Source organism: Bombina bombina, chromosome 5 (genome assembly GCF_027579735.1).
Source record: "Bombina bombina isolate aBomBom1 chromosome 5, aBomBom1.pri, whole genome shotgun sequence".
NCBI lineage: Eukaryota > Metazoa > Chordata > Amphibia > Anura > Bombinatoridae > Bombina > Bombina bombina.
In genome coordinates, this window is record NC_069503.1 from 969,069,990 (window position 1) to 969,092,899 (window position 22,910).

At 37.4% G+C, this 22,910-nt stretch overlaps 1 protein-coding gene across 1 annotated transcript in view; it reads right to left on the reverse strand.

Annotated features, from left to right (window-relative positions):
• CNGB3 (cyclic nucleotide gated channel subunit beta 3) overlaps positions 1-22,910 on the reverse strand; it is a 195,196-nt gene that overhangs the window by 127,543 nt on the left and 44,743 nt on the right. Inside the window, exon 8 of the mRNA XM_053715907.1 lies at positions 567-689. Within this exon, the coding sequence (XP_053571882.1) occupies positions 567-689 (123 nt within the window). The remainder of the gene's footprint in view (positions 1-566; positions 690-22,910) is intronic.

A 22,910-nucleotide genomic window follows, 5' to 3' on the forward strand; every position in this document is an offset into this window, starting at 1 on the left:
AAATTTTCCAATTACAATTTTACTTTAAGGACAAAATAGACACACATAATTTAAAATCTAACATTCTTTAATTAATTAATTTCTACAAATTCTGTATTTGTGACTCACATTTTTAATGTGTCATCATAATTTGAGCATTGTTTTCTAACATTCTCTGGCTAGACCTAGAGAACATATTTTAATGATACCTATGTGAATGCAAGTGAGATAATTGGGTATTAGGTCATTTGAATATTTGCTCAGACACTTAGCTATTGATATACTGATTCTATTCCGAAACTCTGGATTTTTAGCCTTGATTTATTGACTTCTTTTTATGTGAACTTTAATTGCTATATTACATAAAGCCTTTTTAGTAATTCAGGGAGAGTTTTTATTTTAGAAAAAAGTTATCATCTTCCTATACATAACCAAGAGCAGGTAAGGAAATTCTTAAAACAAGCTGAAGATATTGAAAAAAAAATAAAAATATTAAACAGATAAGTGATATCTGATAAATGAAGTAGGAACTAGAAGGTTTTTTTTACAGTTATCAACACGTCTCTATTTCAAACTTGTAAACTTACATATTTCCATTTCCGTCATAAACCCATTTTGTGCTGCCAAGACCCTCATAGGTAGAGGCCCAGTAATAGATGCACGCATTTAAGTGAAGAATAAACAAGAGATAACCTGTTGTCCGGATGACTCTGTAAAAAAGAATGAATGATTTTGTTCAAAATCTAGGTAACAAAGAATCGAAGAATTGCCACTGAAAATTACCCCTGAACCTTCTTATTTCTAATTGGAGATTTTATTACAGGACAGGAGACTGCTTTATATTTCTTTACTACTACCAACACAGCTGTTAAAAGCATTACTTATGTAGATAAAGAACACAAACAGTTAACATAACAGAGAAAAAAGATACCAAACATAATAAACCAATGAGAACAGTTTCTGAACAAAAGTAGAGAAGAAAAACCAATGACCATAATGGGACCAATGACCCACTATTATTCCTCTTTCTTTTGCTGCTACTGGAAAAGTTAAGTAGTGCAGCCTATTTCTCTACTTTTATAATTGTACTAGATAATGTTTAAAAACTACAATCCCCCAAGCTAAAGTTACAAAAAATAAAAAAAGTATAATTACAGAAAAAAGGTATCCAAAATAAAAAAGATTAAACCTAAACTAATACCCATTTAAAAATAAAAAATGCCCCCAAAAATAAAAACACCCCCTAATCTAACACTAAACTGCCCTAAATTAAACATCTATTTTACCCCCTAACAGTAAAACCCCCCAACCCTCCAAACCCCTCCAAAATAAAAAAACTAACACTAAAAAAAACTAAACTACCCATTGAACCTAAAGCGGCATTTTAAGGGCATTCAGCTCTTTTACTGCCCTTAAAAGGGCAAGCCAATCAGCTCTTTTTCAAGCCCAAAAAAACCCTAATCAAAAAACAAACCACCCCAAAAATTAAAATACAATTGCCTAAACCTAAGCCCCAAATAGGTACTCACTGTTCCTTAAGTCCAGAGGAGAAGGTCTTCTTCCAGATGCATCCATCATCTTCTATCTTCATCCGGAGTGAAGACGGCATGGGGCAGAGGTGCAGAGCTGTGTTCCAGATGCCTGAATCCTCAATGGCGGTGGTCCTCGATGGCTCCACTTGTTCCGATGTCCATCATAGACTGACGATTCAATGCAAAGTATCGCAATCAATTTGGGGTACCTTGCATTCCTATTGGCTGAAATGTTGAAATCAGCCAATAGAATTAGAGCTACTTAAATCTTATTGGCTGTTCAAATCAGCCAATAAGATTTCAGCAGCTCTCGTCCTATTGGGTGATTGCCCTTTTAAGGGCAGTAAAAGAGCTGAATGCTCATACAAATGCCCCTTTAGGGGCAATGGGTAGTTTAGATTAGGGGGTGTTTTTATTTTGGGGGGCTTTTTTTCCATAGGGATTAGGTATAATTTTTTTTATTTTTGATAATTTTGTTTATTTTTGATAATTTTGTTTATTTTTTTCTGTAATCTTAGACTTTTTTATTTTTTATAATTTAATGTTAATTTTTATTAATTGTAATTTAATAGTAATTGGGGTAAATTTAGTGGTTGTTAGGTTAGGGGGTTTAGTAATTAACGGCTAGATTACAAGTTTTGCGTTATGAGTGAAAAAGCCTCATAACGCAGCTTTTTCACTACCGCTGCTATTACGAGTCTTGTAGGTATAGGTGTACCGCACACTTTTTTTGCTGTCACACAACGTAACTACCACACTTTTTTTCAATGGGACTTCCACAGCGCCGGTATTACGAGTTTGCCTGTCCGGCCAAAAAGTGAGTGGTACAGCCTATAACTACAAAATCTGTACATACACTTATTAACCCCTAATCTGCTGTCCCTAGCATCGCCACAACCTACATTACTGTTATTAACCCCTAATCTGCTGCCCCCAAAATCGTAGCCACCTAACTACACTTATTAACCCATAAACCTAACCCTAAGTCTAACCCTAATCCTAACGTAACCCTAACCCTAACACCCACTAACTTTACCATAATTAAAAAAATTCCAAATAAAAATTACAATTAATACCTACATTATTCCTATTTAAAAGTAAATAAAAACTTACCTGTAAAATAAAACCTAAGCTAGCTACAATATAACTAATAGTTATATTGTATCTAGCTTAAGTTTTATTTTTATTTCACAGTTAAGTATGTATTTATTTTAACTAGGTAGATTAGTTAGTAAACAGTTATTAACTATTTACTAGCTACCTAGCTAAAATAAATACAAAGTTACCTGTAAAACCTAACCTGTGTTACACTAAAATTAAATAAATTAAATTAACAAAATACATTTGTCTAAATTACAAAAAATAATAAATACTAAATTACGCAAAATAAAAAAGAAATAATAAAATATTTAAACTAATTACACCTAATCTAATAGCCCTATCAAAGTAAAAAGCGCCCCCAAAATAAAAAAACCCTAGCCTACACTAAACTGCCAATGGCACTTAAAAGGGCCTTTTGCGGGGCATTGCCCCAAAGAAATCAGCCCTTTTACCTGTAAAAAAAATACAAACAACCCCCAACAGTAAAACCCACCACCCACACAACCAACCCCCCCCCCAAAAAAAAACTACCTAAAAAACCTAAGCTCCCCATTGCCCTGAAAAGGGCATTTGGATGGGCATTGCCCTTAAAAGGACATTTAGCTATTTTACATTGCCCAAAGTCCCTAATCTAAAAATAAAACCCACCCAATAAACTCCCGAAGATCCACTTATAGTTTTTGAAGACCGGACATCCATCCTCATCCAGCCGGGAGAAGTCTTCATCCAAGTGGCAAGAAGTGCTCAACAAAGCCGGTAGAAGTCTTCATCGAAGCGGCAAGAAGTGGTCCTTCAGGCGGACAGAAGTCTTCATCCAGACGCGGAGCATCCTCTTCTTTCGATGGGTCTTGAAGAATGAAGTTTCCTTTAAATGAAGTCATCCAAGATGGTGTTCCTTGAATTCCGATTGGCTGATAGAATTCTATCAGCCAATAGGAATTAAAGGGTAAAAAATCCTATTGGCTGATGCAATCAGCTAATAGGATTGAGCTTTAATCCTATTGGCTGATCCAATCAGCCAAAAGGATTGAGCTCGCATTCTATTGGCTGTTCCATTCAGTCAATAGAACGCAAGCTCAATCCTATTGGTTGATTGGATTTTTTACCCTTTTTTTTTTTTTTTTTTTTAAGTATTTTTATTGAGGTATAACAGATCATACATTAAATTGAAATACTTGGTCAAGAACATATCACACTTAGACATATTTTCAACTTAACATGTTATATAGAAACCTGACCTTTAGCTAAAAACCATAACCTCGTTGAATTTTCATTTTTACAAGAGAAATACATAAAAAGAGAAAAGGAAAGAAGAGAAAGAAAGAAGAGAAGAAGAAGATTGTCATTTAGATTGTGGAATTCAGACCTCAAGTTTCTCGTGTACCCTGTATCGCAAGCCATCAGATTTCAATATCTATTTAATTATCATATTTGTTATATATATAATCTTCCCAAATAAAGAGAATCTCATGATAGAAGTCTATGCGTTGTGATTTCATGTAGTGGTATTCCTCTAATTGAATAGTTTTGTGCATTGTATCAATCCACTGGGCCGTATTTGGTATTGAGGATTGTTTCCAGTATTTTGCTATTAGGGTCTTAGCGCTATTGGAAGCAATTTGAAGTATGGACAAATGTGTAGCCAATAGTTTCCTGGGGGGTTTATTAAGGAGCCAAACTAACGGGTCCTGCGGGATAGTGATCCCCAGTATCTTCTCCGTTTGGTTTATAACATCTCTCCAGAAGGGGGAAATGTTTGGGCATAACCACCATATATGACCCATAGTGCCTCTCCCTCTGTCGCAACGCCAGCATGTATCTGATCTTTGAGGATATAAGGTTTTTAAACGTGTAGGGGTATAATACCAACGATGCAATATTTTAAAATTAATTTCTAGTATTCTAGCTGATGTGGAAGCTTTCATTGTTCTTTTAAATATCATATGCTTCTCCTTTGGGGAGATTCTAAGATTCAACTCCGATTCCCATTTTTGAATATAATGGTGTTCTAGGCCTAACGGTTCTTGTTGTAGCATGTGGTATATAATTGATAGGAGTGTGCCTAATCGGTTGTGCAGACAAGCATAGTTTCTCAAAATTGGTAGGTGATCTCAACATATTATTTTTCCCTTTGTGGTTCTGAAGAAAAGAGTGTGCTTGCAAATAGAAAAACCAACTATTAAATATATGTAGGTCATCTTCTAGGAGTTTTAGCCTTGTATGCATTTTGCCTCCCTCTGACAATGTAGAGAATGGTAAGTTGCTCCTTTTATCTAGGGGGTCTAATTTAGCAATTCCCAATCCTGGAAGAAACTCTGGATTTCCAAGCAAGGGTGTCAATGGGGATGGTATAGAGGAAAGCATGGGGTATTTTACTAGTAACCTATTCCACATTTTGTATGTCTCTTCTGTAATAAAATTACCCACAATTCTCAGACGGCCTTCAGAGCCATCTAGCCAACACAGAGAACCCAGGTGAGAACATTGGTGCATTTGGTGTTCGATTCGCACCCAGATTTTATCAAGGTAATTAGTGTTCCAGTCTACTACCCGCTGTAAGAAAGTCGCCTGTCTATATTTCTCAAGATCCGGAACTCCCAGACCCCCTGACTCTTTAGGGAGAGTCATTAACTTTCTATTAATTCTAAGGTGTTTCCTGTCCCATATATAGTCATTGATTATTCTCTGTAGTGAAGGGATGTAGGATGAGGGGAGAGGGATTGGTACCGTCTGTAAGACGTATAAAATTCTGGGCAGTATATTCATAGTGATTGTGTTCATTCTCCCTAGCCAACTAAGGCGTTTAGATCTCCAGGAGCTTAAGTCTGCTACAATGTTCTTTTTAAGAGATTCATAGTTAAGAGTTAATAAGTCAGTTTGGTTGTGAGACAGGAAAATCCCCAGGTATTTAATGTAAGAGGATTGCCAGCGAAAGGGGCAAATTTGTTTTGTAAGATTAAGTTCTTCTTCAGACAAGTTAATGTTCATGATTTCAGATTTTGATTGATTAATTAAGAAGCTGGACACAATTCTGAAATCATGAAGTTCTTTCATTAATTCAGGGATTGACTGGCTAGGTGACGACAATGTAAACAGGATGTCATCCGCGAATAGCGAAAGTTTATAGGTATGATTCTGAAGGGTTAGGCCGCAAATATTTTTATTTTCCCTTATTTTTAATGCCAATATTTCTATAGCGCATGCGAAAAGAAGGGGAGATAAGGGACATCCCTGTCTAGTGCCATTTTTGATATAGAAGGGGGCTGAGAGATCTCCATTTACCAGTATGCGCGCGCTTGGGCTATTATATAGGGCAAAGATTTTCCCTAAGATACCCTTGCTAAAACCGAATCTTTCTAAAATGTGATGCAGAAACGTCCAATCTACACTATCGAACGCTTTTTCAGCGTCTGTGGATACCATCACTATTTGTGAATCAGAAGATAGTGCATGTTGGATTAAATGAAGGGAACGGATTGTGTTATCTTTGGCCTCCCTATTAATAACAAAACCAACTTGGTCTCCGTGTATCAAAGAAGGCATAATGGGTCCTAATCTATTTGCAAGTATCTTGGCAAAGATCTTTGAATCGTTATTTAGCAAGGAGATCGGTCGATAGTTCATAACCATATCTGTTGATTTCCCAGGTTTGGGCAATAATACTATTGTGGCCTCTAATGATTGTTGTAAGAAGGGAGTGGCCTCATTTATAACATTATACAGTCTACATAACTGGGGGGCAATTATGGGTTGAAAGCTTTTGTAGTACAAATTAGTGAAGCCATCCGGCCCTGGAGCTTTACCATTAGGTAAATGTTTGATGACATTAATAACTTCTTCAACTTGAATTGGGCTATCTAATTGTTCTTGTTGTTCTTTTGATAAGGTGGGGATCTGTATGCTATCTAAATATCTCTTAATATGGGAGCTAAAGGAGTCATCGCGTCTAGTGACTATGGGGTCAGAGTCTTTCAAATTATACAAACCTTCGAAGTATTCTCGAAATGCGTTAGCTATAGAAGTGGTATTAGAACATGTGGAGCCTTTTGCATTTTTAATTGACATAATAAAAGATCTATTTGTTCTTCTACGTAATTTCCTAGCTAAGAATCTCCCGCTCTTATTGTCGCTGTCAAAATATACTTGTTTAAGTCGGAGGGCATTTTTTTATATCTATGTAGGAGTTGAGAGTTCATTTCCTGTCTTTTGTTACAGAGTTCGGTATACACAGGTTCATCCCCCGGGTTCTGTCTGTGTTGGGACTCCAAATCAGTAATTTGTTGTAATGTTGTTTCTAATCTAGCTTTTTGTTGTTTAACTTGAAAGCTTTTATGGCTAATACATTCTCCCCTAATGACACTTTTATGTGCTTCCCACACAACTCTTTCGTCCATTTGTGGAGATGAGTTTAGTTCAAAATATTCAGCTAGAGATTTCCCCAATTTTTCATTTATTAGTGTGTCTTCTATTAGGGAGGATTCAAATTTCCAATTAAATATTTTTTGAGAGATGTTAGGCCAATGTAGACTACAGCTCATAAAAGAATGATCTGACCATGTGCATGTTAGAATCTTGCTTTGTACTATATAGGAGAAGCTAGAGACATCCATGAACAGATAGTCTATCCTAGAGTATAATTTGTGTGGGGCAGAATAGAATGTATAGTCTCTTGTATGCGGGTTTAGAGATCTCCAAACGTCATGCACTGCTAAGTCCCTCATGTTCTGTTTTATTGCTGCGATTCGTTTGGATGGGATAGACGAAGAGTGTGTAGAGCAGTCAATATGTGGATTGAGTGGTGTATTGAAGTCACCTCCAATGATCAAAGCTCCCTTTGCATTGTCAAGTAGTCTGTTTGTTATCGTCTTAAAGAAGAGATGTTGTTGTGTGTTTGGCGCATATATACAAACTAAAGTTACAAGCTTTCCATACAGTTTACCCGTTACTGCTATAAATCTACCCTCTTTATCTTTGTGGGTAAAAAGCTCCTGAAAAGGAATATTGCTTTTAATCAGAATCCCAACCCCGTTTGTTTTTGTAGTATTGGAAGAATAAAAGCATTGGCCAAATTTAAATTTATAGGTTTGTGGTTCCCTACCTCTTTTGAAATGCGTCTCTTGAAGCATGACTATATCACTCCTATGTTGTTTAAAGTCAGAGAGAGTTGAATTTCTTTTGAAGGGAGAGTTTAGACCTTTGGTGTTAATGGATATTATCCGGAGTTGGTTTATTTGTTTATCTGTCATAGGAAAAGTTGGGTGGGTGTAAGGTTCTTTTTTTACAAGATGCAGTACTCTTGTTTGAGGTACTGTTCTGAAAGCTATGGATTAACAAGTAATGACAATCAAAGGGTGAGAGAAGAGTGAAAGAAAGAAGAGTAAAAGATAGAAAGAGTTCGACAAAGTGAGAAAAAGGATACATATATAGTTTGTAGAGACAGGGGTTGGGTACCAGAGATTCCACTATTAAGAAGTGGAGTTAAGAGAAGACAATCTAAAAGAGTCTTCAAAAAAAAAAGGACAAAGGTTAGTGCTAAGTCAGTCCTATCTATATGATACAAATACATCAACCAACAAAATGCACATTTCTAGCTAAACTGCAAAATATTAAATTTCTATCCGTAAAGACTTGGCTAATTCACGCTTAAAGTGCTCTATTGCAACTCTCGAATATTCAGGGCAAAATTATATTCTACCTTAATGACACTACTATTGTGTCTTGATTAATAGGTGTTAGGTGTTAGATAAGGTATCAAAGCCTGAAGACATTTCTACTAGTTTTTGTTCATAGAATATGCAGCATGTGTCTAGAAGAAAAAGATCATAATATATAACAACCAAAGAACCATCAAATAACATAGTTAACATAGTGAACAATAACAGTAAACATAACATTTTCTTTCTTATTTTTTCTCGTCAGAGAATTACGAAAAGGATATGGACTGCCCAGTTATGAGCGGTTAGTCTTTGTGAGATTCAAGATTAAGACCTTCAAGAAGTCATGTAGGGAAGTTAGATTTAACAACTGATTCAGAGTTTGTTTGTCTGGGAGGCCTTTTCCTGTATTGAACAATGTTCCATTCAGGTCTCCTGTCTCTCAGGCGAGATGTCATCCCGCTTGTAGCGGGGGTGTTATCTTGTATTGAAGGTGCAGGAATTTCCAGGTTAATGCCTTTGGAAAAAGAGTCCAAGTCCTCCAAGGTTCTGTAGATCCAGGTTTTACCCTCAAGTGATACGATGAGAGCAAATGGATACCCCCAACGGTATCTTATGTTGTGCTTTTGTAAAGTAGTTGTAATAAATTTAGCGTCCTTTCTTTTTTGGAGAGTGATAGGGCTTAAGTCCAGGTAAGCCTGAATCTCCTGGTCTTGATATTTAAGATTAGGGTTATCTCTGAAGAGCTGCCAAATAGTGTCCTTATCTTTAAAGCTAAGGAATTTAATTATCACATCTCGTGGTGGAGCTTGATTTGAAGGTTTTGCTCTCAGAGCTCTGTGAGCTCTCTCTAAAGATATAGAGGATGTGGTATCTGAGGAGTCCATAAGATGGCGAAAGAGTGATTGTAGATAGTCTTCCAGGTCGGAGGGCTCGATAGACTCTGGTATCCCTCTAATTCTCAAATTATTTCTTCGCCCTCTGTTGTCCAGATCTTCGAGTTTAACATTCAAATCCTGAATTAAAAGGGATTGCTGCTCTTGAGATTCTGTAATGTCTTTCATCTCTTGTGTCGTCATGTCCAGTGATGACTCTAAATTATCTACTCTGTTGCCGATATCAGTGATATCTTTCTTTAGGTCAGAAATCTCTGTCTTAATCAGATCCTTTAGAGAGTCTATATCATTTTTAGATGGGAGATCATTCAACCTGGTTAGGATTTGTGATAGTTGATCTTGCTGGTGATCCGCCATGATGTCTCCTGACCCTGGCGCTTTGTCAGTATGATTCGAGTTTGCTAGTTCTTGGGATGTGCTTTCTCTATCCTGAGACTGGAAAAATTCTGTGACTGATTTGAGTGTGGTATGCTGTGATTTCGCAGGTTTATCTGGCTTTGTTTGCCTTCTGGAGGACATTATTAAGATTTCAAGTATAAGGTGTATATCTTCGCTGTAATAACTGTATGAAGACACCAAATGCAGCCCCCGTAGTGAGATTGCGCAAACAGAAACTTTAAATAGTTCAGGATATAGTTATACTACACAGAGGGTAAAGCAGCACCTGATATTCAATTATAGAGTTGCTAGTAGGAAATGGCACATTGCTCCCTGAAGTTATAAGCCAAGTTATAAAACATAACAAGCCATCCCAGCTGTTTCTTCTGAACACACATTCAGTATATTTGAGATATAAGCATATGCATTTGTCATGCTATTTAATGTGTATCTTCATCTCCATATCTGTTTTCCCCCCTCAGAAAAGCGCAGTTTCATGTTTATTTTTGTTTTCTTTTAAAATGAAAAAAGGGAGGAAAATAAGAAAAAAAGCTGTATCCAGACTTTCCTTGTACTTGTAACATCAAATCCACTGGTTAGCGACATGTCCTGTATGTTTTGTATTATGTTAGACTTATAAGTTATGTCCACTTATGAGGGCATTATAGTAGTTCTGTGAACCTATATTAAGGAGCAGGTATATGCCGTTAAAATTACTATTTGTGTTAACGTATACTATGGTTAGAGTCTTTGGCATGTGTGTTAGCCCTTGTGCCTAATGAGTAGTAGCATTTCGAGTACCCACTTTAATAATACCTGGTCCTGTTGCAGTCATATGCTGCCTGAACCTCGTGGGGAAAATCCAAGATGGCGACCGCTATCTCCTGAACACTGTGAGCCTCTTCGGATGTTTGCGGTCTGTTCAGGCCATATTTGTTATCCTAAGTGCGGCGGTTCTGTTCCTCATGTGTTCCGACACCTCTAGGTGCCTGTATTTTATCCACAGCTAGATATAAGTGTGCAAGACAAACTCCGGTCCCACAGAGCAACCTCACTGAGCGGCCATGTCCCAGCGTGGCCAGACTCCGCCCCCGATTTTTTACCCTTTTATTCCGATTGGCTGATAAAATTCTATCAGCCAATCGGAATTCAAGGGACGCCATCTTGGATGATGTAATTTAAAGGAAACTTAATTCTTCAATAGCCATCAAAAGTAGAGGATGCTCTGCATCTTGAAGATGGAGCGCTCCACGTCGGAAGGATGAAGAAAGAAGATGCCGTCTGGATGAAGACTTCTGCCCGCCTGGAGGATGACTTCTTGTTGCTTGGATGAAAACTTCTCCCGGCTTCTTTGAGGACTTCTTGCCGCTTGGATGAAGACTTCTCCCGGATGGATGAGGATGGATGTCCGGTTTTCAAAAACTGTAAGTGGATCTTTGGGGGTTAGTGTTAGTTTTTTTTAAGGGTTTATTGGGTGGGTATTATTTTTAGATTAGGGACTTTGGGCAACGTAAAAGAGCTAAATGCCCTTTTAAGGACAATGCCCATCCAAATGCCTTTTTCAGGGCAATGGGGAGCTTAAGTTTTTTAGGTAGGTTTTTTTGGGGGGGTTGGTTGTGTGGGTGATGGGTTTTATTGTTGGGGGGTTGTTCGTATTTTTTTTTTACAGGTAAAAGAGCTGATTTCTTTGGGGCAGTACCCCACAAAAGGCCCTTTTAAGGGCCATTGGCAGTTTAGTTTAGGCTAGGTTTTTATTTTGGGGAGGCTTTATTATATTGATAGGGCTATTAGATTAGGTGTAATTAGTTTAAATATTTGATTTTTTTTATTTGTGTAATTTAGTGTTAATTATTTTTTGTAATTTAGATAAATGTTTTTTTGTAATTTAATTTATTTAATTTTAGTGTAATGGAAGGTTTTAGTGTAAGACAGGTTAGGTTTTATTTTACAGGTAAGTTTGTATTTATTTTAACTAGGTAGATAGTAAATAGTTAATAACTATTTACTAACTAGTCTACCTAGTTAAAATAAATACAAACATACCTGTAAAATAAAAATAAAACCTAAGATAGATACAATGTAACTATTAGTTATATTGTAGCTAACAGGGTTTATTTTACAGGTAAGTATTTAGTCTTAAATAGGAATTATTTAGGTAATATTAGTAATTTTTATTTTAATTATATTAAAGTTAGGGATGTTAGGGTTAGACTTAGATATAGGGGTTAATATATTTATTTAGTGTTAGTGATGTGGGAGGCCAGAGGTTTAGGGGTTAATAACTCAAGTATAGTGGCGACGTTGGGGGTGGAAGATTAGGGGTTAATAAGTGTAGGTAGGTGGCGGCGACATTGGGGCGGCAGATTAGGGGTTAATACGTGTAATGTAGGTGGCGGCGATGTCGGGGACGGCAGATTATGGGTTAATAAGTGTTATGTAGGTGTCTGTGATGTCGGGGGTGGCAGATTAGGGGTGTTTAGACTCAGGGTTTATGTTAGGGTTTAAACATAAATTTTCTTTCCCCATAGGAATCAATGGGGCTGTGTTATGGAGCTTTACGCTCCATTATTACAGGTGTTAGGCTTTTTTTTAGCCGGCTCTCCCCATTGATGTCTATGGGGAAATCGTGTACGAGCACGCAAAAGCAGCTCAAAGCAGCGCTGGTATTTGTGTGCGGTATGGAGCTCAACGCTGCCATATTGCCCACAAACGCCTGTTTTTTGGAAAACCTGTAATAGCAGCGCTATTAAAGGTGAGTGGTGGAAATAACTTGCAAGCTAGTACCGAGCCAGCCATAAAGCAAAACTCGTAATCTGGCCATAAATTAGTTATTTGCATTGTGGGGGAGTTGGCTGTATAGAGGTTAATATATTAATTAGGGTTATTTCAATGTGGGGGTTTGGCGGTTTAGGGTTTAATAGGTTAATTAGGGCTATTTCGATGTAGGGTTTGGCGGTTTAGAGGTTAAAAGGTTAATTAGGAGTATTGCGATGTGGGTGGTTGACGGTTAAGGGGTTAATATTTTAATTATGTTATTTGTGGATTAGGGGTTAATTACTTTATTGTTTTGCTATGTGAAGGTTGACGGTTTAGTTGTTTGTTATACTTCGTGTGGGTGGTTGCGTGTTTTTTAGATATTTTGTGTGGGCAGTTGCATGTTTTTTTTAAGACCTCAGGTCTGCCTACACTGCATCCAAGTGGATTCCAAAAATGGCAGGGTGGTGAAAGAATCCACCTTCGGTAGATTCTTTCAACACCCTGCCATTTTAGGAATCCACCTGGATGCAACCAACATTCCTTTGAGTATGCGTGTGCAACTGACGACACCGAAGGACGCGTTGCAAATGCGAATATAGTATAGATTAAACTTTTTTTGTGTCTAGCAGTAATTATATTTCCTTTCCTGTCTCTCTTTTCTCTTTATTTTATGGCAAATTTACATTTTTTTCCGCTTTCCACTTTTTCATTAATAAAGCAAGTTCCGTTTCTTTTTTTTTTTTTTTTTTTAAATCAGCTTTTCGTTACCTATTGTTCTTGTCTTTTTCCTCTTAACTTCTTTTTTGCCATTTTGCCGTTTGCTCTTGAGCACTCTTGTTGCTCTTTAGGCTCCAATCTTCCGGCAGCCATTTTATTTTCTCTCTGGTTCCAGCCCTGTGACGTCGACTTGTTTCCACCCCTTTTGCCTCTGAGCTCTGTAGATTTTTTCTCTCCTCATTCTTTCACTCGCAACTTCTTTGCATTTCAACATTTACATTGCACATTGTTAATTTACACCTACATTGTATTTTATTTTACTAGTTTTAATTCTGCAGGAGATTATATTAATTACTCTGATTCTGACAATAATTTAGAGGATAAGTCTTTTTCAAATTATGACTCCAATTCCTCTGATGACTCCCCTGTGCCTAAAAGGCGTAAAATAAATTCCTCATATAAAAATTACTGACAAAGCAGGAAACCCTAGATTTAATCCAGATTAACTTCAACATCCTCGCTCCCCAGAGTGGTTTCCTTCCAAAGACGTTTCTGAATTTGTGGAAAATTGGTTTAGACGCCGTTACAGGCAGTACAGTCCGTTCTTTGGTTATACCGTTATTAGCGAACACAAAGAACTGACTGTACTGACTTTGAGGCTGAATTACTGACCGCACACGGCCACATTAGGTTCTAAGTATCAAAGAGTACTTCAGCTGGTATATCCGGCAACACTATAAACAGTTGGCACAAACTCAGTTGTTTAGTCATCTTACTACTACACACTACGTTAGTACGTTGGTATTGAGATATCCTTACAAGGGACCTATAATTGTTTTTAGACATTTTAATACCACATTATGAGTTTTAAAGCATTTCATATGTTTGCACTAAATGTTTTTAAGGCTATTCTATCGATTTCTGTCTAGGTAGACATTTTATTTGACCGCTCATTTGTACTGTGATTATGTGTTTGTAATAAATATTTAAAGGGACACTGAACCCAATTTTTTTCTTTCGTGATTCAGATAAAGCATGACATTTTAAGCAACTTTCAAATTTATTCCTATTATCAAATGTTCTTTATTCTCTTGGTATATTTATTTGAAATACAAGAATGTAAGTTTAGATGCCAGCCCATTTTTGGTGAACAACCTAGGTTGTCCTTGCTGATTGGTGGATAAGTTCATCCACCAATCAAAAACTGCTGTCCAGCATTCTGAACCAAGAAAAAAGCTTAGATGCCTTCTTTTTCATATAACGATAGCAAGAGAACGAAGAAACATTGATAATATGAGTAAATTAGAAAGTTGCTTAGAAATTGCATACTCTATCTGAATCACAAAAGAAAAAATTTGGGTTCAGTGTCCCTTTAATATTTTATATCCCTAGACTTCTATAAGTATTTTTTGGATTATAATATCTAATAGGTTTACATTATATACACTATACCCTTTAGCACTCATATACTATCTTTGTGATATACCTTTAAGGTATATCCCTTCTTACCCTCTGATCCTTTAAAATAAATAATGAATAATGAATAATCCTGAATTGACCAACTTCACTCCTCATATGATACCTGCTGATTATCCTCCGGATCTATCTTGTAATCTTTTTACAACACCACTGCAGCTCTTCAGACGCTGTTACCGAAACCGGAAGTGAGTCACACATTCACCCTCTCTCCGCTGCCAAACGCAGCTGCTCTCTCGGCTCTCAGGTAAACTCCAGCCTGTTTAACATTGTTTATTATCTGCACTGCATCCCAGCATCTGATAAGGTAATACCTTATACTTATTGTCAGGAACGCTACCTATATTCACCGCTTATGCCCGCACAATATTGGATCTGTGAAGTCTCTTGTAATTTGGATTACGGTTCAGTGTGAGTGTGACTGTATATATTTTAGGGTGAATGTGTGTGAAATACTCCTTATCTCTCTACAATTATATTCAACGTTGTCTATGTATTCAAACAAGACTTATTGGAATCTGAAGTTTATATTATACTGAGAGCTCTATTTGAGAACTCTATGTGATCCACAAAGATTAGTAACTGTTTCAGTAACCGCAACTACTGTCTATCAAAACTGCTCACTGTGTCTATCACCTGTTGTATCAGAGATTTCAGGGGTTGAACACCAAAGAGCAACAAATATAACTTTTTTGTCAGTTACATATAGTGGATTCGTTACATAATAATCAGGTCATAAAGTGGAAGAAACATGGATCCTACAGAAATAAAAAATGAGTTCACTAATGTGTACCAGAAACTTGACTATTTAGCACATGCCTTACAAGAGGTTCAGGCAGAGAATACTGCCATAAAAGCTTTGCTAAAAGATTGCATAACAACAAAACAACAGGAAATACCTGAACCCCAGGTGCATACTCCAGTACCCTTTTCTGGCAAGCGGGCGGAGTTTTGTGATTTCAGAAACGCTTGCAATTTGTTGTTCTCACTGAAACTGCGCACTTACCATTCAGAAAGGATCAAAGTCTGTACCACTATTTCATATTTGGTTGGTGAACCACGAACTTGGGCTAACAGATTTTTCGAACACAACAATCCTATTTTATACTCGCTATCTGATTTCTTTTTAGCCATGGCAGGCCTCTATGAGGACTCAAACAGACAAATCCATGCTGAAACAAAATTGTGTGTGCTTAAGCAAGGGAAGAGGACTGTAGAAGAATATACAACAGACTTCCAAATGTGGGCCCCAGATTCACAGTGGAACGAAGTCAGCTTGCGAAACCAGTTCCGTCTGGGACTCTCAGAGTCCCTAAAGGATGAACTTTCACATCTAGAATTACCTGATACACTCAGTGCTTTAATTAAATTAAGCACGACATTGGACAGATGATTGAGGGAAAGAAAAGGCTGAAAAGGGTATTTATGACCTTATTCACCGTCTCTAACTCAAGAACGAAGTCAACCCTTCAGCACTCCAATGGAGATTGGAGTAATCAAAGGTCCTTTAACGCAAGAGGAGAAGACAAGGAGAAGACTTGCAAACCTCTGTCTGTATTGTGCTCATAAGGAGCATTCTGTTGCTACTTGCCCTCTATTATCAAAACAAAACAAGGGTAAGACAGATAATATAGTATCACTACATAACATAACTAAAGTTAGGCAACTCACATTGTCTCTCTCCATACAGTGGGATCATCACCACATCCAGAGTGACGCATTAATAGATTCCAGGGCTTCAGGAATATATATTGATGTTACATTTGTAAATAAAAATAAAATACCCACAGTGTGCAAACAGCAACCAGTGTTTGTTAAATTAATCGATGGTACTTTAATTCAGAAAGGTCCTATCACGCACCACACCATTCCATTACTCACAACAACAATAGATGGTCATACTGAATATTTATCCTATGATATCATACCTATTGACAGACATACCCTTATACTGGGATATTCATGGTTAGCCACACATAACCCGAATATAGATTGGTCAAAGAATGAGATTAGCCTGATATCTACATATTGTAAAAATACATGTTACCCACATTGCTCAACAGCTAACATTGAGACTGGTGTTCCAATGGCATACTCTGACTTGGTAGATGTCTTCAACCTAAAGGAAGCTGAATCACTACCTCCACACCGACATTTCGATTGCCCCATGGAGATAATCCCCGGATCTAAAATACCTTATGGCAAAATGTATCCCCTGTCCCAAAATGAGCTCACTCACGAAATTATTTAGACGAAAATCTCAAAAAGGGTTTTATTACTCATTCAACATCACCAGCAGTAGCTGGTATATTTTTTGTTAAAAATAAGGATCAGTCCCTAAGACCAATTATTGATTATAGGGCACTGAACGCAATCACAGTAAAAAATCGCTATCCATTACCCTTGATACCAGAACTACTGGAAAGACTTTCTAATGCCACCATAAACACCAAATTAGATGTGAAGGGGGCATATAATCTGATACGGATTAAGGAAGGAGATGAATGGAAAACAGTGTTCAGAACGCGATATGACTTATATCAGTACAATGTTATGCCATTCGGGTTAAGTAACGCACCAGCGACTTTACAACACTTTATAAACTAGATTTTCCATGATCTAACAGATATATGTGTCATTATTTATTTGGATGACATCCTTGTTTATTCCACAACTCTCCAAGAACATGAGAAACATGTAAGATGGGTTCTCACCCGTCTCAGACAACATAGACTTTTTTCCAAACTGGAAAAATGTAGTTTCCACGTTAAACAGATTAAATTCCTTGGTTATATTTTATCCCCTAAAAAGATCCAGATGGATCCTGATAAAGTTAATACAATTCAAGATTGGACAAGACCCTGCACTGTTCGAGCCCTACAGAGATTTCTGTGGATCTCGAAATTTTGCAGAAAATTTATAAAAAAATTCTCTACTATCGTTAGGCCATTAACTCAACTTACAAGGAAAACTCATAAGTTTCACTGGAATGAAGAAGCTCAAAATGCCTTCATTAACCTAAAGCAATGTTTTTCCACTGCTCCGGTTTTGACGTTGCCTGATTACCACTCTCAATTCATATTGGAGGTTGATGCCTCTAACACTGGTATTGGGGCAGTTCTATCACAAAATAGAGAGGATGATCAAGAAACATACCCTGTGGCATTTTACTCCAGAACATAACTTCCAGCCGAAACAAACTATTGCATCGGTGATAAGGAACTCTTGGCAATTAAAAGTTCATTGGAGCACTGGAGACACCTATTGGAAGGGTCTAAAGAACCTTTTTTAATTTTCACGGATCACAAAAACCTTGGGTACCTAAAGAAGAGTAAAACCTTATCTGCACGTCAGGTTCGATGGTCTTTATTTCTAGATCAATTTAATTTTTTTTTTTTTTTTTTTTTTTTTTTTTATTGAGGTAAAATATCACACAGTACATATGTCTCCTATGACAATCCGGAGAAGCAATATAGATACAATGTAAATGCAAAATAAACCAAATCAAAGAAAATGTTAAATAATACAATAATTGGCAGAGAAAATAGTTACCTCATTTTTCAGTATATCATGTAATTAGACAACCCCAATTTTCTAATGTCAATTACGCTCTATCTGGATAACCCCAAAATAAATATAGTAGCCTCTCTTGGGCTATAGAATAAAACGACTACTCTAATAGGGGCAGATTACATGGGGAGGCTAGTATTTAAAGGGCCACTCTTGGACCCTGTATATATATCAAATACACATGCAAGACTATAACTTATATAGTGGACTGAATTTGTTACCTAGACAGTGAAACCTTCAAAGATAAGTAATTGTAAACTATATCACAGTAAACTATTAATAAATGTGGTGGTATAACTATTAATAAATGTGGGAGTATAATGAAATGTTGGTGAACAAAATAGCTCTAAGTTCTCTAGATAAAATTATCATAATAGTGTATCAGGGAACTTTAAGTATACATTTTATAGAAGAGTCTCTAAACTCTCTAGACCCAGTGCATATTGTATTAGTAGCATGGAGTGCTGAAATAGTAATAACTATCTATATAGTAGGATTTTGTCTGTATAGCCACAAACCCAGCTTCATCTCAAGAAGGAGAAAAAGTAAATAAATATTAAGCCATACACAATGGTCTACTGATGTCTGAAAGCATGCTGCGTCTGCCTATAATGTGATTAAAAATCTTGGGGGAAGAAAGAGTACATATATATAATTCTTGGAAAGGCATCATCAAACCTTTATAAATCTCAGACTGTAAATCTTAAAATCTACCTAGGCACATTTATAGTATACCCCTTGCAACATAGGAAATGCAGAGCAGACCTGTCTCATCATATATACACAAACAGTGCTGCGCAGTACTGCAGACCTCAAGTGTTATTTTCCAACATTCTCTTAGATGAAGATACCTTTCCCAGAAGACCGAGGTTAGACTATGATCAGAAAGATAGTCATCACTAAGGAGGCCAGACATATACAACCCAGTGCTATACAGACGTATTTAAAGAGTCAAATAACTTGAGGGAAAAAACAAAACATAAAGAAAAACCAAGTATCAAAAACAAAGGACCTGCGTCTCTAACAAGTCCTCAGGTCTCAGATTCAGCCTACTCCTGCTCTGTTGAAGGAGTTGACCAACAGCTGCTGTAAGTGTCCCCAGCGTTTCACATCTAAAAATAGCATATCCTCCGATAAACACTTGACAAGCTGGGAAGTCGGGTGCCTTGTCATTTTCACAGCCAGAGCTCCCTTAAATGCAGATAGGGTTTCCATGACCTCCCGCAAGGGGCCGGCCACAAGTAGGTGATTCGCCCAAGTAGCGATAGGTAGGTAAAGAGGACTCTCCTCATGTAGGGGAATAGAAAGTTCCGAATAAACACAAATGGGCTCTACAGCAGTCTGCAACTGTTTGTTCTCAGTAGCCGCCGCACCAAGCAATGTATCTGACGAAACCTCCTGTTCCTGTGTACTCCGCAAACTCTCCACGGAAGGTGATTGATCATATACAGATGAGAGGACACTGATCAAGCTTCGCTCAATTTCCTCAAAACGTCTGTCCAGTAGCTGTATTATCGACTGATGCCAGTCGTTTGCCGTCGCCATATTGATCTCGCCACTTCTTTAGTGACAATATTAGGGCTGTACTCCGCAGAGCTTGTAGATGCACTATTGCATATAGTGTATTATAGGCTTGTTCTAAGCTCAATCCGTCTTCTTACCCTTGTGAAGGGATGATGTGTAGAGTGTATTCAATTCTGCAGCGCAACTGGCTGGTTCTATCTGATAGCATCAGAAATATGGAGGGGAGGATGAGGTTCCCGGCCGTCACTAGGCCCCTGCTGCGTACCTCATAGATTCTGGTCTGCTGGGCAAAGATCAAACATAGAAAAAAGTCCAATCCTGTTCCACAAGCACTAATTGTCCCGAATCAGGCTTGGTATGTGGTGTATAGGAGTGCTAAACAGCAGTTTTAGACACTCTTCTGTTAAGCCCTAATTAAAAAGCAGCCATCATAGTCGGTGGTTAGACACGCCCCCCCCAATTTAATTTTTTATTCACTTACTGTAATATACCTTTAAGGACTGATCCCTCCTACCAACAGCCAAACCCTATTTAAACCTCACATTGCCATATTCAAACTGCCTGTTAATTGATGTACTATGTTTAAGCCTGCTCTGTTAAAAGTTTAGCTTTATATTCATAGTTCTTAAGACCAGGTCTCTGTTTTATTTAACCTTTGAATTATTCAGCTTGTTATAACCTTTACTAGGTTTTTACACCTTGAGGTTTATTCAAATCAAACCTTTATCACATTCAGCTATTCAGCCTTTTTTGCAGCCGCAATATTTAGCTCTGTGTGAGATTCCAGCATCAGCTGTGTATCGGATCATCCTAACCGCAACCGGAAGTAAGTCACACTCTCACCGGCTTCTCACTTCTCCACACGCTGTCGGACAAACAAACCTCCGGATCTTTCTCACATCAGGTATATTCCTCCCAAGACAAAGGTACTGTGATCGCTTACTTAGAGACTGAAGTGGTAAGATTATATGCCGATAAATCCTCTAAGAACTCGTAAGCACTATTCGTACTAACCTGTGACTGAACAACCAGTTATATACATATTTGCTTTCAAAAGGATGTGAAAGAATGTATGGGACTTGTAAATATTTTATTCCAGTGAGAGTGTGTGAAGTTTGTTTGCGATACTTTTTAAACACCTGTTACAACTTGTTGAAGTGATTATTCCTGCTGAACATTATACCTCTAACCAAGTCATTAAGCAGAAACTTGAGACTGCTATTCTAACACTGCTCATATGAAACCTGTGTTATAATAAACACACGTTGTTTCTTTTCCAGTGTCATTCATTACTGTATTTGTTATTAATTAGCTCACAGTTTATGATCTTAGTAAATATAACCATTTTGCTGAGACTTAAAACACAAGAGCAACAAAACCAATTTTATATTGGTCAGGAGTATTACAGTATTAACAGGCCCAAATATCTGTTTGTTTACTCTTTAAGCCATGGATCCACAAGAGATTCAGAATGAATTCTCTAACATACATCAAAAGTTGGATTACCTTGCACGTGGCTTAACAGAGGTGCAAGCAGAGAATACAGCTTTAAAAGCCTTACTAAAGGAATGTTTAACCCCTAAGGAGCAGGCTACTCCTGAACCTCAAATTCAGCCTCCTACTCCTTTTTCAGGTAAACGATCAGTTTTCAGAGATTTCAAAAATGCATGCAATTTGTTATTTACTTTGAGACCTAGGACTTACCATAGTGAGAGAATAAAAGTTTGCACTACTATATCTTACTTACTGGGGGAACCTAGAACATGGGCCAATAGGCTATATGAAACAAACGATCCTGTAATGGATTCATTGCAGGATTTTTTCTCTGCTATGTCTATCTTATATGAGGACACTAACACACAGATTAATGCAGAGACCAAATTGCGAGCTCTTAAACAGGGCAAAAGAACCGTGGAAGAGTTCATCACTGACTTTCAGATGTGGGCTTCAGACTCCAAATGGAATGAGGTCAGCCTCAGAAATCAGTTCAGGCTGGGATTATCTGAGAGCTTAAAAGATGAGCTCTCACGAATAGAAATGCCTGAGACCTTATCAGCTCTCATAAAAGTCTGCATTACTCTGGACAGACGTCTAAGAGAGCGCAAAGTAGAAAAATCAGTTTATGAGACACTCTCTAGACGCACTTATCCCTCACCTACATCACAAGAAAAGACTTTATCTAACCCTATACCTATGGAAATAGGAACTATAAGGGGTCCACTTACCTCAGAAGAAAAGATAAGACGAAGATTGTCAAATCTCTGTTTATATTGTGCACTTAAGGAGCACTCTGTTAGTGAATGTCCATTACTATTAAAACAAAGAAAGGGTAAGACAGAATCTATCAAACAAATATATAACACCTCTAAGACACAACATCTAACTATTCCCCTTTCCTTACAGTGGGATCAAGACAACCTACAGACTAAAGGACTAATAGATTCTGGGGCGACTGGAAATTATATTGACACTGATTATGTAAAAAAGAATAAAATACCCACTGTGTGCAAAACAAACCCAGTTTTTGTGAAGTTAATTGATGGTACATTCATTCAGAATGGACCAATCACTCATCACACCATACCACTTTTAATAACCACATCCAAGGCACACACTGAATATGTAACTTTTGATATTATACCTATAGCACAGCACTCTGTCATCTTAGGTTATACATGGTTAGTTATTCATAATCCTGAAATAGATTGGACACAAAACACAGTAAACCTAAACTCAACCTATTGTACTAAGACTTGTTATCCTCACTGTTCTATAGCTACTATGGAGCAGGGTATTCCATGTGTATATCAGGATCTGGCAGACGTATTCGATTTGAAAGAAGCTGAAAATTTGCCTCCACATAGAGCATTTGACTGCCCCATTGACATTATTCCAGGATCACAAATACCTCATGGCAAAATTTATCCAATGAACCAAAATGAGCTCCAAGATTTACGTACCTATTTGGATGATAATCTGAGAAAGGGTTTCATTACTCATTCAACCTCTCCAGCAGCGGCTGGGATATTCTTTGTAAAAAACAAAGATGGAACTTTACGTCCAATTATCGACTACAGAGCTCTAAATAAGATCACCGTAAAGAACCGATATCCACTCCCTTTAATCCCTGAGTTACTAGAAAGACTTACGGGGGCCACTGTATTTTCAAAACTGGATTTAAAAGGAGCTTATAATCTAATCCGTATCAAGAAGGGTGATGAGTGGAAGACTGCTTTCCGCACCAGATACGGATTGTTCCAATATAACGTTATGCCCTTCGGATTATGCAATGCTCCGGCAACCTTCCAGCATTTCATAAATGAGAT